The 20,247-nt window shown below is 47.0% G+C and overlaps 1 protein-coding gene across 1 annotated transcript in view; it reads right to left on the bottom strand.

The window, feature by feature from the left end:
* The window catches only part of LOC126335960 (uncharacterized), a 1,093,560-nt gene that overhangs the window by 151,886 nt on the left and 921,427 nt on the right, over nucleotides 1-20,247 (bottom strand). Inside the window, exon 23 of the mRNA XM_049999436.1 lies at nucleotides 10,909-11,112. Coding sequence (XP_049855393.1) covers nucleotides 10,909-11,112 — 204 coding nt within the window. The remainder of the gene's footprint in view (nucleotides 1-10,908; nucleotides 11,113-20,247) is intronic.

Here is a 20,247-nt window from a genome sequence, read left to right as displayed (position 1 = left end):
TTGCGTGCCTCAGCGATACGGATGGCCGTACCGTAGGTGCAATCACAACGGAGGGGTATCTGTTGAGAGGCCAGACAAACGTTTGGTTCCTGAAGAGGGGCAGCAGCCTTTTCAGTAGTTGCAGGGGCAACAGTCTGGATGATTGACTGATCTGGCCTTGCAACATTAACCAAAACGGCCTTGCTGTGCTGGTACTGCGAACGGCTGAAAGCAAGGGGAAACTACAGCCGTAATTTTTCCCGAGGACATGCAGCTTTACTGTATGATTAAATGATGATGGCATCCTCTTGGGTAAAATATTCCGGAGGTAAAATAGTCCCCCATTCGGATCTCCGGGCGGGGACTACTCAGGAGGATGTCGTTATCAGGAGAAAGAAAACTGGCGTTCTACGGATCGGAGCGTGGAATGTCAGATCCCTTAATCGGGCAGGTAGGTTAGAAAATTTAAAAAGGGAAATGGATAGGTTGAAGTTAGATATAGTGGGAATTAGTGAAGTACGGTGGCAGGAGGAACAGGACTTCTGGTCAGGTGACTGCAGGGTTATAAACACAAGATCAAATAGGGGTAATGCAGGAGTAGATTCAATAATGAATAGGAAAATAGGAATGCGGGTAAGCTACTACAAACAGCATAGTGAACGCATTGTTGTGGCCAAGATAGATACGAAGCCCACACCTACTACAGTAGTACAAGTTTATATGCCAACTAGCTCTGCAGATGATGAAGAAACTGAAGAAATGTATGATGAAATAAAAGAAATTATTCAGATAGTGAAGGGAGACGAAAATTTAATAGTAATGGGTGACTGGAAATCGAGTGTAGGAAAAGGGAGAGAAGGAAACATAGTAGGTGAGTATGGATTGGGGCTAAGAAATGAAAGAGGAAGCCGCCTAGTAGAATTTTGCACAGAGCACAACTTAATCATAGCTAACACTTGGTTTAAGAATCATGAAAGAAGGTTGTATACGTGGAAGAACCCTGGAGATACTAAAAGGTATCAGATAGATTATACAATGGTAAGACAGAGATTTAGGAACCAGGTTTTAAGTTGTAAGACATTTCCAGGGGCAGATGTGGACTCGGACCACAATCTATTGGTTATGACCTGTAGATTACAACTGAAGAAACTGCAAAAAGGTGGGAAATTAAGGAGATGGGACCTGGATAAACTGAAAGAACCAGAGGTTGTACAGAGTTTCAGGGAGAGCATAAGGGAACGAACAATTGACAGGAATAGGGGAAAGAAATACAGTAGAAGAAGAATGGGTAGCTCTGAGGGATGAAGTAGTGAAGGCAGCAGAGGATAAAGTAGGTACAAAGACGAGGGCTGCTAGAAATCCTTGGGTAACAGAAGAAATATTGAATTTAATTGATGAAAGGAGAAAATATAAAAATGCAGTAAATAAAGCAGGCAAAAAGGAATACAAACGTCTCAAAAATGAGATCGACATGAAGTGTAAAATGGCTAAACAGGGATGGCTAGAGGACAAATGTAAGGATGTAGAAGCTTATCTCACTAGGGGTAAGATAGATACTGCCTACAGGAAAATTAAAGAGACCTTTGGAGAGAAGAGAACCATGTGTATGAATATCAAGAGCTCAGATGGCAAAGAAGGGAAGGGAAGGCAGAAAGGTGGAAGGAGTATATAGAAGGTTTATACAAGGGCGATGTACTTGAGGACAATATTATGGAAATGGGAGAAGATGTAGATGAAGACGAAATGGGAGATACGATACTGCGTGAAGAGTTTGACAGAGCACTGAAAGACCTGAGTCGAAACAAGGCCCCCGGAGTAGACAACATTCCATTAGAACTACTGACGGCCTTGGGACAACCAGTCCTGACAAAACTCTACCAGCTAGTGAGCAAGATGTATGAGACAGGCGAAATACCCTCAGACTTCAAGAAGTATATAATAATTCCAATCCCAAAAAAGCAGGTGCTGACAGATGTGAAAGTTACCGAACTATCAGTTTAATAAGCCACGGCTGCAAAATACTAACGCGAATTCTTTACAGACGAATGGAAAAACTGGTAGATGCAGACCTCGGGGAGGATCAGTTTGGATTCCGTCGAAATGTTGGAACACATGAGGCAATATTGACTTTACGACTTATCTTAGAAGAAAGATTAAGAAAAGGCAAACCTACGTTTCTAGCATTTGTAGACTTAGAGAAAGCTTTTGACAATGTTGACTGGAATACTCTCTTTCAAATTCTAAAGGTGTCAGTGGTAAAATACAGGGAGCGAAAGGCTATTTACAATTTGTACAGAAACCAGATGGCAGTTATTAAAGTCGAGGGGCATGAAAGGGAAGCAGTGGTTGGGAAAGGAGTAAGACAGGGTTGTAGCCTCTACCCGATGTTATTCAATCTGTATATTGAGCAAGCAGTAAAGGAAACAAAAGAAAAATTTGGAGGAGGTATTAAAATTCATGGAGAAGAAGTAAAAACTTTGAGGTTCGGCGATGACATTGTAATTCTGTCAGAGACGGCAAAGGATTTGGAAGAGCAGTTGAACGGAATGGACAGTGTCTTGAAAAGAGGATATAAGATGAACATCAACAAAAGCAAAACTAGGATAATGGAATGTAGTCAAATTAAATTGGGTGATGTTGAGGACATTAGATTAGGAAATGAGACACTTAAAGTAGTGAAGGAGTTTTGCTAATTAGGAAGTAAAATAACTGATGATGGTCGAAGTAGAGAGGATATAAAATGTAGACTGGCAATGGCAAGGAAAGCGTTTCTGAAGACGAGAAATTTGTTAACATCGAGTATAGATATAAGTGACAGGAAGTCGTTTCTGAAAGTATTTGTATGGAGCATATCCATGTATGGAAGTGAAACATGGACGATAACTAGTTTGGAAAAGAAGAGAATAGAAGCTTTCGAAATGTGGTGCTACAGAAGAATGCTGAAGATTAGATGAGTAGATCATATAACTAATGAGGAGGTATTGAATAGGATTGGGGAGAAGAGAAGTCTGTGGCACAACTTGACTAGAAGAAGGGATCTGTTGGTAGGACATGTTCTGAGGCATCAAGGGATCACTAATTTAGTATTGGAGGGCAGCGTGGAGGGTAAAACTCGTAGAGGGAGACCGAGAGATGGGTACACTAAGCAGATTCAGAAGGATGTGGGTTGCAGTAGGTACTGGGAGATGAAGCAGCTTGCACAGGATAGAGTAGCATGGAGAGCTGCATCAAACCAGTCTCAGGACTGAAGACAACAAGAACAACAGGTTCAGCCTGTGTCCTGTTGCCTAGTAGGCACAGGGTCTCCCATGGGACCTGATAACTTGTTTCATACGTAATGGCATCGACGGGTATGAGGCGCGAATAGCGTCCTGTGGTGTAGCCATCTATGATGCGTACACCTGCTTCCAAAGTTCATCTGTGGTGGTTGGGATGAGGTCAGAGCGCTGCACCCGTCTTTTCTAATTGTGACAAGTCTGGTGATCTGGTCGGCCAAAGCAAAATACTGATCTCCTGTGACCCCCAGAAGGCACGTGTTCGTGGAGCAACATGTGGTCGGGCACTGTCTTGCTGAAAAATAGCGTCTGTGGTGTTGTGCAGAAAGAGTACGGCTACGGGTCGCAGGATTTCATACACGTAGGTCACACTCATGACCTATGCACCGGCTGGGATTTGTGGTTGCACCCAGTAGGGCATCACATCGCAAGGCTGAGAGTTGGCGCTGTATGTCTTATGCGAAATCAGTCTCCGTGATGACGTTCCCCCTGTCTGCGGCGAACCAAAATGCAGCCATCATTTTTAAGTGAACAGAATCCGGATTCGTCCGAAATCACTATCTGATGCCATTCCTGTCCCCACTGACGTCGATCCGTACACCATTGCCTTCTAGCACGTTTCTGCACATTCGTCAAAGGTAGGCGGAGAAGTGGACGACGCGCATCTAACCCATGCCGCAATAAACGGCGACAGACTGTCACCACTCATAGTGTACCGCCAGAGCCGAGGAGAACGCAGGTCTGTCCTCCTATGCCATTCGGATGAGGTGTCGATCTTCTCGGGGAGGTGGGGAGAGGGGGGGGGGTCTGGGTGGTGCAACCAGACCCATCTCCTCGTGTTTTACGGCCTTCCGTGAACCATTCTGCACACACCCGTTGCACTGCCGAAACACTTCGTAGCACACGAGCAGCAATTTCTCCGATGGATGCATCACATTCTCTCATGCGAATAATTCGAATAAATCGCCCTCTTTCAAACTCACTGATTTGATGGTACCGTTCGCGCATATGTCTGCTAGGCACCCCGCACCTCTACTGAAGTCACACGAATCCATTGCCTTCGTTTTCTAGCGACAACGAAACGTGCAGGGACATTTCACCGGTAGGTGGTGTTGGCGCCTCGACATCGCTGTTGACCAAGAACCCGCGGGTCGAGATGGTTCAAATGCCCTCTGAATAGCCGTTCAAGGTGTACTCTATTTTCTGAACATGAGTGTAGATTAATTTAGGGCTCACAGAGGCATTGTCCACGCGCTCCACAGGGGAATGGACCTGGAAGAGCTCCCAACACGTCGTACAATGGAGAGTACCGAGAGTACCGTCTGTCATACACGTGTCAATCTTCAGTACAGTGTGGCTGTAGATATAGATGTATAGATATGATCGTTTCTTAGTTCTGTTACCACTACCAATCTGCAAGTCGGATGTCACTCAGCATTTCGCGATGTGTATCAAATACCGTCATATTAAAATATATTTACATCGCGTTTGTTTAGTGGTATATTATTGACACTTAGCTGAGGTAAATTGATTTGCTTAATATTATACCATATGACGTAATGAAGCAAAATTCTGATTTTTCAAAGAATGGTATGAACTGTTTACAAAATCCCACAGTCATGCAGGGTAGAGACGAACAGTTTTATATGTGTCACTCATGGTCTGTCAGGCCTGGAAACAAACTCATCCTGGCCTATAAAAGAAAACACTAAAGCTGCAGCACACAAGCGTCACACAAGATGTTGAAGATCCTCTCTCCCTCTTATGCCACCGGCTTTCGTTAACATTAGTAACATGGCCTTTCCTGTGAGGGTAATGAATGAAAAAAAATTTTTCGACAAATTTTATAAAAACCAATTACGTTTACTAATTCGAGGTAAAATTAATCCTTACAATCATATTACTCTCGCAGTAATAATGCCACAGAAACAAATCGATTTATTTGTTAATTCTAGGTTACAAAATGTCATAAATTAGTGAGGAAAAATTTGCACAATCGCCATTTTTACGATTGGTATGTGGACGACTAACCCGGTAGTGTAAGAGGGCGACAGAATATTCGAAAATCTTGCACCATACGTACGCTGTAGCTTAGGTGTTTTTTTTTTAGGTCAATTTGAGATTGTTTTCGGGCTTAACTTAACACAAGTGTTCTAGTCAATAAAATTGCTCTGGGTTTGAGGCGGCACTGTCAATTATAAAATTCCCATGTCTCGGCGACTATTGCAAGACGCTTTCCTCAGTTAGCAGTACACCCTGAGGAAGGCGTCTTGCAATAGTCTCCGAAACGTCGGAATTTTATAACTGACAATGCGGCCCCAAACCCAGAAGAATTTTATTGACTGTGACAACGGCCGCGTAAGCCTACGTTCTCACAAGTGTTCTACATCATCAAACTGTTTCTCTGGATTCACCCTACCCCACCGTGATACGTTGTAAACAGTTTTCGTTTCCACTTAGTACAACGCGAACTATGCAAAAGAATGGCAGAGAAGAAAAATATAACAGTTGCCTTATAACAATAGTGTATGACAACAACATAAAGATAAATATTCAACCCTGACAGTACTAAACGCTGTACCCAAAGGAAGAGTCAAGAGCGTCCTTGAAGACATGGAAATATACAGTCACTACAAAAATGATCCTGATAACCTTTTAAATGACCAAACCGACTTGAGGAATAAACGATAACTAGATAATTTTTACTCGCTCTTACCATGTGCCCACAAATAGTAGCTCAGGTAAAAAACCAGTATTAAGAAGGTACGTAATAATCAAACACTACTGATATCTGTGGACATATGGCATTAAGTTCTCAATTTTATGCACCCAATTTTGAATGCAAAAAACACTATTCTATAGATTAACATAGACAATATCCATTGTTTAGGCTAATGTAATAAACAAATGTGTTATATTACGATTATCATAAAACAACGAAATCTCGTCAATACGCCAATGTACATTACTTGTACGATTAATTTAGTTATGTAACGACGATTGCCATTAATACTACATCTTATATGTAGCTGATTTTATACCTGTATACCGATGATCAATCTTTGTGCTTCAAATACACTCCTGGAAATGGAAAAAAGAACACATTGACACCGGTGTGTCAGACCCACCATACTTGCTCCGGACACTGCGAGAGGGCTGTACAAGCAATGATCACACGCACGGCACAGCGGACACACCAGGAACCGCGGTGTTGGCCGTCGAATGGCGCTAGCTGCGCAGCATTTGTACAGCGCCGCCGTCAGTGTCAGCCAGTTTGCCGTGGCATACGGAGCTCCATCGCAGTCTATAACACTGGTAGCATGCCGCGACAGCGTGGACGTGAACCGTATGTGCAGTTGACGGACTTTGAGCGAGGGCGTATAGTGGGCATGCGGGAGGCCGGGTGGACGTACCGCCGAATTGCTCAACACGTGGGGCGTGAGGTCTCCACAGTACATCGATGTTGTCGCCAGTGGTCGGCGGAAGGTGCACGTGCCCGTCGACCTGGGACCGGACCCAGCGACGCACGGATGCACGCCAAGACCGTAGGATCCTACGCAGTGCCGTAGGGGACCGCACCGCCATTTCCCAGCAAATTAGGGACACTGTTACTCCTGGGGTATCGGCGAGGACCATTCGCAACCGTCTCCATGAAGCTGGGCTACAGTCCCGCACACCGTTAGGCCGTCTTCCACTCACGTCCCAAAATCGTGCAGCCCGCCTCCAGTGGTGTCGCGACAGGCGTGAATGCAGGGACGAATGGAGACGTGTCGTCTTCAGCGATGAGAGTCGCTTCTACCTTGGTGCCAATGATGGTCGTATGCGTGTTTGGCGCCGTGCAGGTGAGCGCCACAATCAGGACTGCATACGACCGAGGCACACAGGGCCAACACCCGGCATCATGGTGTGGGGAGCGATCTCCTACACTGGCCGTACACCTCTGATGATCGTCGAGTGGACATTGAATTGTGCACGGTACATCCAAACCGTCATCGAACCCATCGTTGTACCATTCCTAGACCGGCAAGGGAACTTGCTGTTCCAACAGGACAATGCATGTCCGCATGTATCCCGTGCCACCCAACGTGCTCTAGAAGGTGTAAGTCAACTACCCTGGCCAGCAAGATCTCCATATCTGTCCTCCATTGAGCATGTTTGGGACTGGATGAAGCGTCGTCTCACGCGGTCTGCACGTCCAGCACGAACGCTGGTCCAACTGAGGCGCCAGGTGGAAATGGCATGGCAAGCCGTTCCACAGGACTACATCCAGCATCTCTACGATCGTCTCCATGGGAGAATAGCAGCCTGCATTGCTGCGAAAGGTGGATATACACTGTACTAGTGCCGACATTGTGCATGCTCTGTTGCCTGTGTCTATGTGCCTGTGGTTCTGTCAGTGTGATCATGTGATGTATCTGACCCCAGGAATGTGTCAATAAAGTTTCCCCTTCCTGTGACAATGAATTCACGGTGTTCTTATTTCAATTTCCAGGAGTGTATGTGTAAAGTTGGCAGAGTGTCACGCCAACTGTGTTTTAATTAAACGAAGGTGATTGTGTGGGAGCGTGCTGCTGATAAAGAAAGTGCCTGAGGTTGTGTGGGGCAATAGTAGGACCTTTGTGATTTTAATTGTGTTGTATTAAAAACCTACGACGAAATAAGCAGCCTATACCAATTTAATATTAAGAGTAGGCAAAAAACAAATTATACTATGTACAAAATAATACCTACAGCTATGTAAAACGATGTAAAACCTTCACGTATTTTAACTAAGATGCTTTAAAAAAAAACATATAACGAAATAAGTTATATCCTGTTCCTTCACCCTTCTAACATTAAGGGTAGGTTATGTAAGAAATTATAATTGTAAAACGAGTGCATAACTCCGTGCTTGCTAGAACAGGCGCTGGACTGCAATGGCGCTGTACTCAGAACATGAATAATATCCGTAATCCGCTTGCACGACAAAACGGCTACCGGTAGCCTGTAAACAGTCGTTCGCTGCTGTGGTTTAGTGCAAAAGTTACTATTGATGGTGGAACAAACATGTGTCAGACTGTGGTGTTTCACGATACATGGACATGTGTGCTCGCACTACTTAGCAGCGTTACGAATGTACCGGGTGATCAAAAAGTCAGTATAAATTTGAAAACTGAATAAATCACGGAATAATGTAGATAGAGAGGTACAAATTGACACACATGCTTGGAATGACATGGGGTTTTATTAGAACCAAAAAAATACAAAAGTTCAAAAAATTTCCGACAGATGGCGCTTCATTTGATCAGAATAGCAATAATTAGCATAACAAATTAAGACAAAGCAAAGATGATGTTCTTAATATGTCCACCATCGTTCCTCAACAATAGCTACAGTCGAGGAATAAGGTTGTGAACAGCACTGTAAAGCATGTCCGGAGTTATGGTGAGGCATTGGCGTCGGATGTTGTCTTTCAGCATCCCTAGAGATGTCGGCCGATCACGACATACTTGCGACTTCAGGTAACCCCGAAGCCAATAATCGCACTGACTGAGGTTTGGGGACCTGGAAGGCCAAGCATGACGAAAGTGGCGGCTGAGCACACGATCATCACCAAACGACGCGCGCAAGAGGTCTTTCACGCGTCTAGCAATATGGAATAGAGCGCCATCCTGCATAAACATCGTACGTTACAGCAGGTGTTTATCAGCCAGGCTGGGGATGATGCGATTCTGTAACATATTGGCATACCTCTCACCCGTCACGGTAGCAGTTACAAAACCAGAATCACGCATTTCCTCGAAGAAAAGAAAGGTCCGATAACGGTAGATGTCGTAAATCCAACCCATACCGTGACTTTCTCGTCGTGCAATGGAGTTTCCACGACAGTTCTAGGATTTTCGGTAGCCCAAATTCTGCAGTTGTGGGCGTCGACAGACCCTCGGAGCGTGAAATGAGCTTCGTCGGTCCACAACACGTTACTCAACCACTCGTCATCTTCCGCCATCTTTTGAAACGCCCACACCGCAAATGCCCTCCGCTTCACTAAATCGCCAGGTAACACTTCATGATGCTGATGGATTTTGTACGGCTAGCATCGGAAGGTACGCCTCAGTGCGAACCAAACAATAGTGTATTGAATGCCAGTGCGACGTGCGACTGCACGAGCGCTGACTTCCCCGTGCATAGAACAACCCGCTACAGTCTCCATTTCTTCCTAAATTGTGTCAGCAGCATTACGCCTTGTGCTCGGTCGGCCACTACGGGGTCTATCGTCCAAATAACCCGTGGCTTCGAACTTCGAAATCATTCTCGCCACAGCTGCATTTGTCAACGGCCCTTCACTCGTTCGAATCCCCTTCCTATGGCGATAGGATCGTAACGCTGAACTAGCACATTCCCCATTCTGATAATACAGCTTCACTAAAAGCGCCTTTTCAGGTAACGTCAACATGCTGCGACTGTTGTCGCATCTGATTTTCCCTCTCATTACAGCTCCTTTTATACACGATTGTCATGCGCAGTCACTGACGTTTTGCTGTCCAGCGCCATCTGTTGGATACTTTGTGAACTTCTTTTTTGGTTCCAATAAAACCCCATGTCATTCCAAGCATGTGTCAATTTTTACTTCTCTATCTACATTATTCCGTGGTTTATTAAGTTTTCAAATTTATACTGACTTTTTGATCACCCGGTATATAACAGCAAGTGACGACGACATATAAATGTGTCAGCATGTATAAAGTTGACATGGCTTAAAGCCAAAACATGTAAGTAAACACGGTTTCATAGATCTGTTTTTGAAATAATGTAATCGGCCGAATGTCAAAATACACAACGATTTTTGTATAATATTTTATAAACATTTTGTATTTCAGGTGCACTTGATGATGCTCTAAGCCCGAAACTGGAATAGTGGAAATAAAAAGTTTAACAGTCACTGGCGTAAACATGATGTCTTTCAAAACATTTTACGTGACTGTTAGCCCCAGTTATGAAAAGTTAAATATAAGATTGTTTTTCTTCTGATTTCAATCAGTACTACAAGTTATCTAAAAGTCGTACGTTCAACAGATAATTGCTTTGTTAAGTGACATGGTCCGTCTGATAGTGGAGGCATAGTTTCAGAAACACGTAACAGAAAGCATAATATAATAAATGTGATTGGATGCAGCAATTTGTATTTACAGTTAACGTTAATTCTCAACTTTTATTTCTCACTCAGTATTTGAGCGAGATGTAGTTTCGTATTGTGCCGTTCGGTCTGTAGCGCCTAATATCAGTAGTAAGGATAGTCCACAAAGCATGTACTGGCTCAGGTATTTTTCACCAGCTTCTGTGCCAGTAGATTTATGGCAGGCACGGGTGCCGAGCAACTAAAGGCAGTACGGTTCAACTAGCGTTCGGTGAAATCGACCGATTACGTAAGTTGCGAACGTAAACATTAGTTTACGCTACAGGCCAAGCTGGTTCCACAATCTTTGTTTGAAATTTACATTGGTTGGCTTCGTCAACTCGCAACAGAGTTATCATCTTTTAGCGTAATCTAGACTTTGCGCTACGCTGCAGATGAGTCTGTCAGGACGACGAAATCGCCCGATCACTGCCGAACGCCGGCTGAACCGTACTCGTGTTAGTGGACTCGCGGCGGGTGCTGGCGAGGCGAGGTACGCACCTCTGGCCCGGAGAGGACGGCCACCTCACGGCCGCAGTGGTGGCAGACGACGCCGGCGGCGGTGTCGGTGGCGGCGGTCATGGTGTTGCTGCTCAGCTCGCCCGCCTCCGAGTAGAAGACGCTGTCGCTGCCCGGGCTCACCGAGCGCAGAGACTCCGCGCTCAGCGCCTTCAGCCGCTGCGCCTCGGGGCTGGCCACGCCCTCCTGCGGCGGCGGCGCCAACAAAAATACTGTCTTAACGCAGATAAAGCATGTGGCTGCAGGTGCACTCGGTTTGGAATGGATTTCCATCACAGCAAGTGTATCTACAGAAAAATGTGAACACTAATAGAGTCTTACACCTGGGAAGATGATTTCTGGTTCCTGAGGATTGTAGGAGCACACAAGGCCGTACTAGGTACGAGCATATGGGATTGGTTCCCAAGTACGTGAGTGGCTCGAACACTTCTTAGGTAATAGAATCCATTATGTTGTCCTCGATGGTGAATGCTCATAGGAGGTGAGGGGTTGTGGGTTGTTTGGGGAAGGAGACCAGACAGCGAGGTCATCAGTCTCATCTGATTAGGGAAGGACGGGGGAGGAAGTCGGCCGTGCCCTTTGAAAGGAACCATCCTGGCAGTTGCCTGGAGCGATTGAGGGAAATCACGGAAAACCTAAATCAGGATGGCCGGACGCCGGATTAGAACCGTCGTCCTCCCGAATGCGAGTCCAGTGTCTAACCACTGCGCCACCTCGTTCGGTTTGAGGTGAGGGTATCATCTGGAGTGCCCCAGGGAAGTGTGGTAGGTCAGCTGTTGTTTTCTGTCTACATAAATGATCTTTTGGGTAGGTTGGATAGCAATGTGCGGCTGTTTGCTGATGATGCTGTGGTGTACGGGAAGGTGTCGTCGTTGAGTGACTGTAGGAGGATACACGATGACTTGGACAGGATTTGTGAGTGGTGTAAAGAATGGCTGCTAACTCTAAATATAGATAAATATAAATTAATGCATATGAATAGGAAAAAGAATCCTGTAATGTTTGAATACTCCATTAGTAGAGTAGTGCTTGACACAGTCAGGTCGATTAAATATTTGGGCGTAACATTGCAGAGCGATATGAAGTGGGACAAGCACGTAATGGCAGTTGTGGGGAAAGCGGATAGTCGTCTTCGGTTCATTGGTACAATTTTGGGAAGATGTGGTTCATCTGTAAAGGAGAACGCTTATAAAACACTAACACGACCTATTCTTGAGTACTGCTGGAGCGTTTGGGACCTCTATCAGGTTGGATTGAGGGAGGACATAGAAGCAATTCAGAGGCAGGCTGCTAGATTTGTTACTGGTAGGTTTGATCATCACGCGAGTGTTACGGAAATGCTTCAGGAACTCGGGTGGGAGTCTCTGGAGGAAAGGAGGCGTTCTTTTCGTGAATCGCTACCGATGAAATTTAGAGAAGCAGCATTTGAGGCTGACTGCAGTACAATTTTACTGCCGCCAACTTATATTTCGTGGAAAGATAAGATAAGAGAGATTAGGGCTCGTACAGAGGCATATAAGCAGTCATTTTTCCCTCGTTCTGTTTGGAAGTGAAACACGGAGAGAAGATGCTAGTTGTGGAACGAGGTATGGTGGATTGCGGAGTATGTATGTAGATGTAGATGTAGACCTTACGATTCGTTAAAGAAAGGTAAACCTACGTGTATAGCATTCGTACATTTAGAGACAGTTTTAGCTACTTTGACTTTAAAATACTCTATTGAGACCATATCTGCAGCAGAGGACATCAACATACGCTAGTGCGGTGCCGCTCTACTCGGAGGTAAGCAGATTCGAATCCTGGTGATGGAAAATGTTCACTGCCAGTAGTTGGCCGGCAAGACGAGAAGAGCTGGTGGTGTAAACATCCTGATCAACAGACTTTGAGCTGTATTAAATCCCAAACCTCTACGCAGAGTCTAGTGAAATGAGGCCATGTGACACAGTGGATTGTGATCCACCCGTCAGATGGTAACCTTAAACTCAGCGGCACCGGTGGTGTCGAGAGGAATAGAATATGTATCGGTACCGGATTTCACCCTCTCACTTCCTTCTATCTATACAAACCCCGCCAATCCAAAACCTCTTCACAATCATACACACGACACAGGTACACACACAACGGAGGAAGGCAATGGCCAACCACCGCTACACGGATATTGCCCAGGACACGATGCACTATTTTTGTATCTGCTCCCCTACGCTTATTCCCTGGGCGTCCGCCCCCGGTAGCTGAGTGGTCAACGCCGGCACGGTAGCTCAGCGCGTTCGGTCAGAGGGCTAGCTGTCCTCTGTAATAAAAAAAAACTGAGTTAATGGATCAACAACGAACTGAAACGGGTGTCTTTCGACGTCCGCCCAGAGCAGATACAACGCATGAAAACGAACAACATGAGATTTAAAAAAAAGTGGTCAGCGCGACAGACTGTCAATCCTAAGGGCCCGGGTTCGATTCCCGGGTTGGTAGGAGATTTTCTCCGCTCAGGGACTGGGTTTTGTGTTGTCCTAATCATCATCATTTCATACCCATCGACGCGCAAGTCACCGAAATGGCGTCAAATCGAAAGACTTGTACCAGGCGAGAGGTCTACCCGAAGGGAGACCCTCGTCACACGCCATTGTTATTCCCTGGGCATGCACCTCTGTGTTATGTAAATTCTTTTAAATTCTTAAGACATCAGGAATAAAATACAGGGAGTGAAACGTTATCTACAATGTATGCATAAACCAAACTGCAGTTACAACAATTGAAAGACACAAAGACAGTGCAGTAGTTGAGAAGGTAGAGAGACAGGGCTTATAGCCTACCCCTGAAGTAACTCAACATGCGCATTGAGCAAGCAGTGAAGCAAACTAAGGAGAAATTTGAAAAGAGACTTAAAGTTCAGGGAGAAGACATAAATGAGGTAGCCGATCAGAGTCTGCAAAGGACTAGGTAGCACAATTTAACGGAATGACTATTGTCAACATGAATATCATCAAAAGTAAAGCAAATGTAATGGAGGGAATTAAATCAGGCAAATCAGAGGGAATTAGATTAGGAAATGAAACATTAAAAGTAGTACATTAGTTTTCTATTTGGGCAGAAAAATAACTGATGATGGTCCAAGTAGAGAAGGTACCGGCAATTGCAAGAAGAGTGTTAATGACACGAGAAATTTTTTAACATCGAATATAAATTTAGCTGTTAGCAAGCTTTTGTTGAAGGTATTTTCCTGCAGTGTGTCCTTGTGTGGAAGTGAAATGAGACGATGAACAGTTTAGAGAAGAAAAGAATAGAAGATGAAACATCCTGGCAGATTAAAACATGTGTCGGACCGGAATTCCAACCCCTGATATTTATCTTTCCCATTAATGTGCTCTACCAACTTTGTATTTTAATTTCTTTGTTTATTTTTTTGCGTCACAATCGGCCACAGGCTGGCGAAGACAAGGTGGGCAGGGCCGAATCCCGAGTCCTGGACACTATAGCTCCCCCCTCCTATCGCTATGTTGCATCCTCAAACTGTCCGTCCCCGGTAACCGAGTGGTCAGTCTGCTTGCGGCCGGTGAGCGGCGAGGACGTCTTGTTTACGTCCCGTCCGCCGAGTCGCGAGCGCGCTAGTTTGTTTACTTCCTCGCCACAGCTAATACTCGCGTCCGCTAACATTGAGTCGCCATGGCTCATTCGTACAGAAAAGCTACCATCAAGATCAGCTTCCAGCCCGACAATGCACGACCACGAGCCTTTGAAGTCGAACGATTCATCCGTGACCGAAAAATGGAACACCTTCGAGACGTACCAGGTCCTCAACGGCGTCCGACAAGTGAAAATTGATTGAAAGAAACATGTGTCATCCTACTTAGTCATAGGTGGCTGTCGAGCAATAGTAATGTACGACGGACAACCTCGTACTTGTTCTGGTTGCGGCGAGGAGGGTCATGTGCGCTCGGCGTTTGTTCAGCCTCGGGTTACACAACTTTCATTACATGACACGACACCACCTCCTACGCTCACGGCCCTCCCCATCAATTACGCAGAGGTGACACGATCGACCGTCATGACAGACGACAAACCCCTTGGAAGACAGGAAGCGTTAGAATGCACAACTGTCACCAGTCCTGGATTGACCAACAACAATACGGTGTCTGGAGAGGTTGAAGAACGCCGCCCATCGACTCCACATGAAGATTCGGACGAGAGAATGGAACTCGACGCTAGGGTTGTACCGACCTCTGCCTTTCTACCTGAGGGGGATGCGATACGGGAACCACACACTCTTTCGGACACAGAAACTCACGTCCGCAAACGAAGGTCACCGAGAAAACATAAAAAGCGACGTCGCACACCCTCAAACGATTGCCTCCAGCGGACGTCTTCTCCAGATGACGACCGGACGGCCGACGAAACGACGAGGAAAATGGATGACACAGAATCGCCCTCACCTGTCACTTTGTCTGATTTTGACAAACCCGATTCCGCTCTCTCGGGCAAACACATGGCCAGCACAGCGCCCGCCGTTGGTACACAACCAGAAACAACTGCGGATTCACCCTTAGTCCCTCAGCCCACACGTGTTCTACCGCAGCCACCGGTAACTTACGGACCTTGGACGGATGACATTGAAGACGATTCTACGACCGCTGAGGTGGATGAGGGAAGGGGTCCTTCCTCCCACACCTCGACCCCTCCCGAGTAGCAACAGATGACGTCGTGGACGCGGCCAGCAGATCACAGGCCCCACCTTTTACGGCGACACTGACGGCGGCCCCCACCCCAGGAGACGATTTAAAGACCTATCGCTTAACGTCCATCAACATTGACACCATTCGGACACGTACGAAGTTGTCGCTGCTACAAGACATGCTCAATGCAGCAGACGTTGACATTGTCTTTCTCCAAGAAGTATTCGTCACCGATTTCCCGGGTATGTATGGTTATACGGCTCATGTGTTCCACGCCTCGCCAACTAACAGTGGAGTCGCAGTTCTCCTCAGAGAGGACCTCGAAGCGGACGACGTCCGATATCTCCCCAACGCTAGAGGAATGGCCGTAACGGTGCAAGGTGTCCGGTTTATTAATGTGTACGCCCCTTCCGGAACGAATCGCCGTCGTGACCGATCGGTCTTCTTCACAGAAGGAATAGCTCCGCTTTTTCAGTGCAGGCACGATGACTTGATGTTAGGGGGCGATTTCAATTGCACCCAAGCACCTAAAGATCATCTGCCACGCCATTCACCGTGCCCCGAAGTTGAGACACTCATCGGCGATCTCCAGCTGGTAGATACATGGGAAAATGTCCTAGGAAATAGACCGGGATACACCCATTTCACGAGTCACTCGTCTAGTCGCATCGATAGAATTTACGTCTCCCGTTCTCCCGCGAGTGACGCGGAGGTGTGGCCAGTAGCCTTTTCTGATCACGAGGCCTATATATGTGCCATCACCCTTCGTCGCCGACAGGTGTGGCGCAGCCGACATCCCTGGAAATTAAATTTTGCTCATCTCGCTTCTCCGGATTGTCGACGCGCCAACGAAGACACGTGGAGTTTGTGCGTCCGCCGCCTCTCAACGTATCCTACGCTGATTAGTTGGTGGTTAACCTGCGCCAAGCCGGCTCTGTGGCGAACCTTTATTACGTATAGTCGTGAGACTGCTGCTTGGAGGCGGCAGACCCTCGATATTTATTTCACCGTCCTTCGCGAATGTGCCTCCTTGCCACCCACACCGGAACGACAGTTGACATTTCAGCATGCGAAGGCACAGACCGTAGCCCATATGAACCGAAACCTCGAAGGGACGATCGTCCGATCGCGGACACAAGACAGACTCGAACGACCCATCATATACCACGTCATCCGAGAACGTACACTGCGAAGACGGGCGACATCACCACTGAGGATAGCCGTCATCACACCACACAACGCGATATTGCTGCAGCCTTCTTCGACCATTACGCACGACTTTACTCTGCTCAATGTTCCGACCCGACGACGGCGACAGCAGTCTCACAACTGGTTTACGGCGTTGTCCCACAGGATATACAAACTGAATTATTGAACGACATTACGGAAGACGATGTTATCGACGCCATAGGTAAAGGAGCGGCGAATAAGTCTCCTGGCCCCGTCGGGCTCCCTGTGGAGTTTTATAGAACTTTCCAGCATTTACTGGCTCCCAAGTTGACAGACATCTGTCGGGAGCTTATGTCCCACGCGGTGCCGCTCCCTGCGATATTCGTAGAAGGAATAATTATATCGGTTCACATACCTAAAGTTGGGGCTCGAATACAAGATTACCGACCGCTAACACTGATCAACTGCGACATGAAGATATTCACCAGACTATTAGCAAACCGTTTACGACCGACCCTACCTTATGTCATCTCACCAGGTCAGACTTCCCTAGGGGGTATCAACAACATCCACGCAGCACTGTGTCGATACCGTGACTTAATAGTCCTAGCCAGGGCAGGCCGCATCCCGGGAGTGCTGGCACCACTAGATTTTAGCCAAGCTTTTGATCGAGTGGATCACGCGTACCTAACGTCCGTTCTCCAGCACATGCAGTACCCACAGCAATTCACAGACGTCGTGGTGAGCCTCCTCCGAGGGGCGACTTCCAAAGTGCACGTTAACGGGCGTCTCTCGCATCCCCCCCCCCCCCCTCCACGCCCCTCGATTTTCCGCTCCGTGCGTCAAGCCTGCCGCTTGTCGACGTTACTATACGCTCTGGCACTACAACCGCTCCTCTGTGGCCTCCGTCAACGCCTCACCGGTCTTACCGTACGTGACGTCACATTTCGCTCAACAGCATATGCAGACGACCTGGTTCTCGTGTTCCGCAATCGTGACGTTGTCATCAGAGCACTAGAAGGGATTATCACGTACGGTGTGGTTTCCGGCAGCTGTCTGAACGTCGCCAAATCGGTCGCCATGGCCATAGGAGACGGACCCCAGCGTGTGTCGAACCTCTACAGCTTCGCGGCACTATCAAATGTCTCGGGATAGAGTTTCACGACGACATACGGCACACTGCGGCTCTTAACTACCGCCGCTTATTACAAAAAAATCGGGTTCAGATCTTCAACCTTCGTCTGCGGTTTCTCGACATTCTCCAAAGGACACGCTTTGTCAATGTTTACCTCGCATCGCGCCTGCCACACATAGCGCGTGTTCTAATACCGTTACTGATAGCTCGACGTCCATTAGCGGCATTCGGAGCCTACGTCAGCACAGGCATCCTCTTCAAAGTCAGTTATGAGTCACTTACCCTTCCCCCAGAAAGGGGAGGTCTTGGTCTCGTCCATGTCCACTGCAGAGCTGTGGCCCTGTATCTCAGCTCACACATCAAGCTGTGGCGCCACCACCCGGGAAGTTTGACAGGTGTGCTGCTGGAGTCCTTAGCTCCGCACTTCCTTATGCCCGCACTGACGACGCAAGACATAGCCCCACCCTTCTACTACTTCGGGAACTTTTACATTGAACACAGCTATGTCCGTATCGTAGTACCACCGACGAAACAGGCGTCGGCGCGGGATATGTATCAGCAGAGGCGCCCACCGAACATCGTGGAGACCAAAAGCTCTCAGATTAATTGGAAGTTGGTGTGGAAGACGATTCACGCGGTTCCACTGGACACAGACGTCCGATCTACATGGTACATCACAGTCAATGGTAAACAGATAACCCGATCACGCCTCCACAAGATAAACATGGCGGAATCGCCTCTATGTGTAGACACGGACGAACACCGTCTCACATGTGGCGCGGCAGAAGACGTATGGCGCTTGGTGCGACAAATTTTGTCGTATTTTCTACGAGTGACTCCGGAACACATTACACCTTGGTTTCTACTATTTCCGGATCAACAGTATTTCCCGAACACCAAGACCAACGCTGTCACGTGGATCCGCGAGCATGCGGTACACTACTTATTTCACAACGGACCTAAAGATGTATTCGACTTTTGGAACTACCTACAAGAACGTCATTGCTAGATCTTACGGAACCCAAAATACAGACAGTATTTTTCTAATTACTTAGGGAGTGCCCTACGCGACCCTCCACGCAGCTGGATCATCAACAGGTAGGAGAAGACACCCACTGAGTGAGCTGACATGACTAAGTTCGATTCTTGGTGGAACAACATGATATACGTGAAGACGTACCTGGATGATGAAGCGTAAGGAGAATAGCGGCACGCCCCTCTGCATCACTTTCTTTTTCGTTACCTCGGTGTAGGAACGTGGCGAGATACTGTTTTCTTTACTCAGAGCACGATGCGGTGCTAGATACATTTATTTTTGTTGTGGTATAAATTAAAACTAAATTAAGAATATATGAAAAACAGCAAATAAAAATAAATAAATAAATGAAAATCACCACAAAAGGTTTCCCCTTACCATCACTGATTCCTTAAAAAAAAAAAAGTGGTCAGTGCGACAGACTGTAAATCCTAAGGGCACTGGTTCGATTCCCGGCTGGGTCAGAGATATTCTCCGCTCAGGGACTGGGTGTTGTGTTGTCCTAATCATCATCATTTCATCCCCATCGACCCACAAGTCGCCGAAGTGGCGTCACATCGAAACACTTGCACCCGGCGAACGGGCTACCCGACGGGTGGCTCTAGTCACACGACATTTACATTTGTTTATCCTCAAACTGCTCATTTTTATTATATTTACTTATTTTTTGCGCATGAATACATTGGGAAAACATATTAAAACTGATAATCAAAATATCCACGGGTGTACTGCCGGTCTATAGTGTCCAACGGGCACAATATTTCGGCGATCAAACATGTCGCCATCATCAGGTGAACTGACGGACTGAGCTCCTGTGAACGTGCCGGCACGGAGATCCGTACGCTATGGCTGCTCAGGGGGAACTGGGTTCGGTCGCGGCGGCGGCCGATTTAAATACCCTCCGCCCGCGGCGCGCTCCCTCTGCCGTCCGCGCCCCGCGCCACGGTAGCGCGGTGGAACAGATTGCGACGGCGTCTGAGATGACGTCGGTGTGATGGCTCTGTCCGCCGTGGTCGTCACAACTATGCGTTTGCTCGATTTACTCTTGATTAACCCAATCGCTGGTTCCCAAGCCTTGCTAAGATTATAGCCACAGTCACGGTTTATGAGGTCGTCATTGGTGCGAATTTCGAAGGCCTCTCTAACAACGCTGTCCCAGTATCTCGACGTCTGTACCAGAATTCTCGTGCGGTCATACTCCATGGCGTGATTTTCCGACAAACAATGTTCAGCGACCGCCGACTTGCTCGGATACATCAGTCGAGTGTGCCTCTGGTGTTCACGGCATCGATCCTCGACGGTACGCATCGTCTGAC

Source organism: Schistocerca gregaria, chromosome 2, assembly GCF_023897955.1.
Source record: "Schistocerca gregaria isolate iqSchGreg1 chromosome 2, iqSchGreg1.2, whole genome shotgun sequence".
NCBI classification, from domain to species: Eukaryota; Metazoa; Arthropoda; class Insecta; order Orthoptera; family Acrididae; genus Schistocerca; species Schistocerca gregaria.
This window is presented reverse-complemented; position numbering and strand designations above follow the sequence as displayed.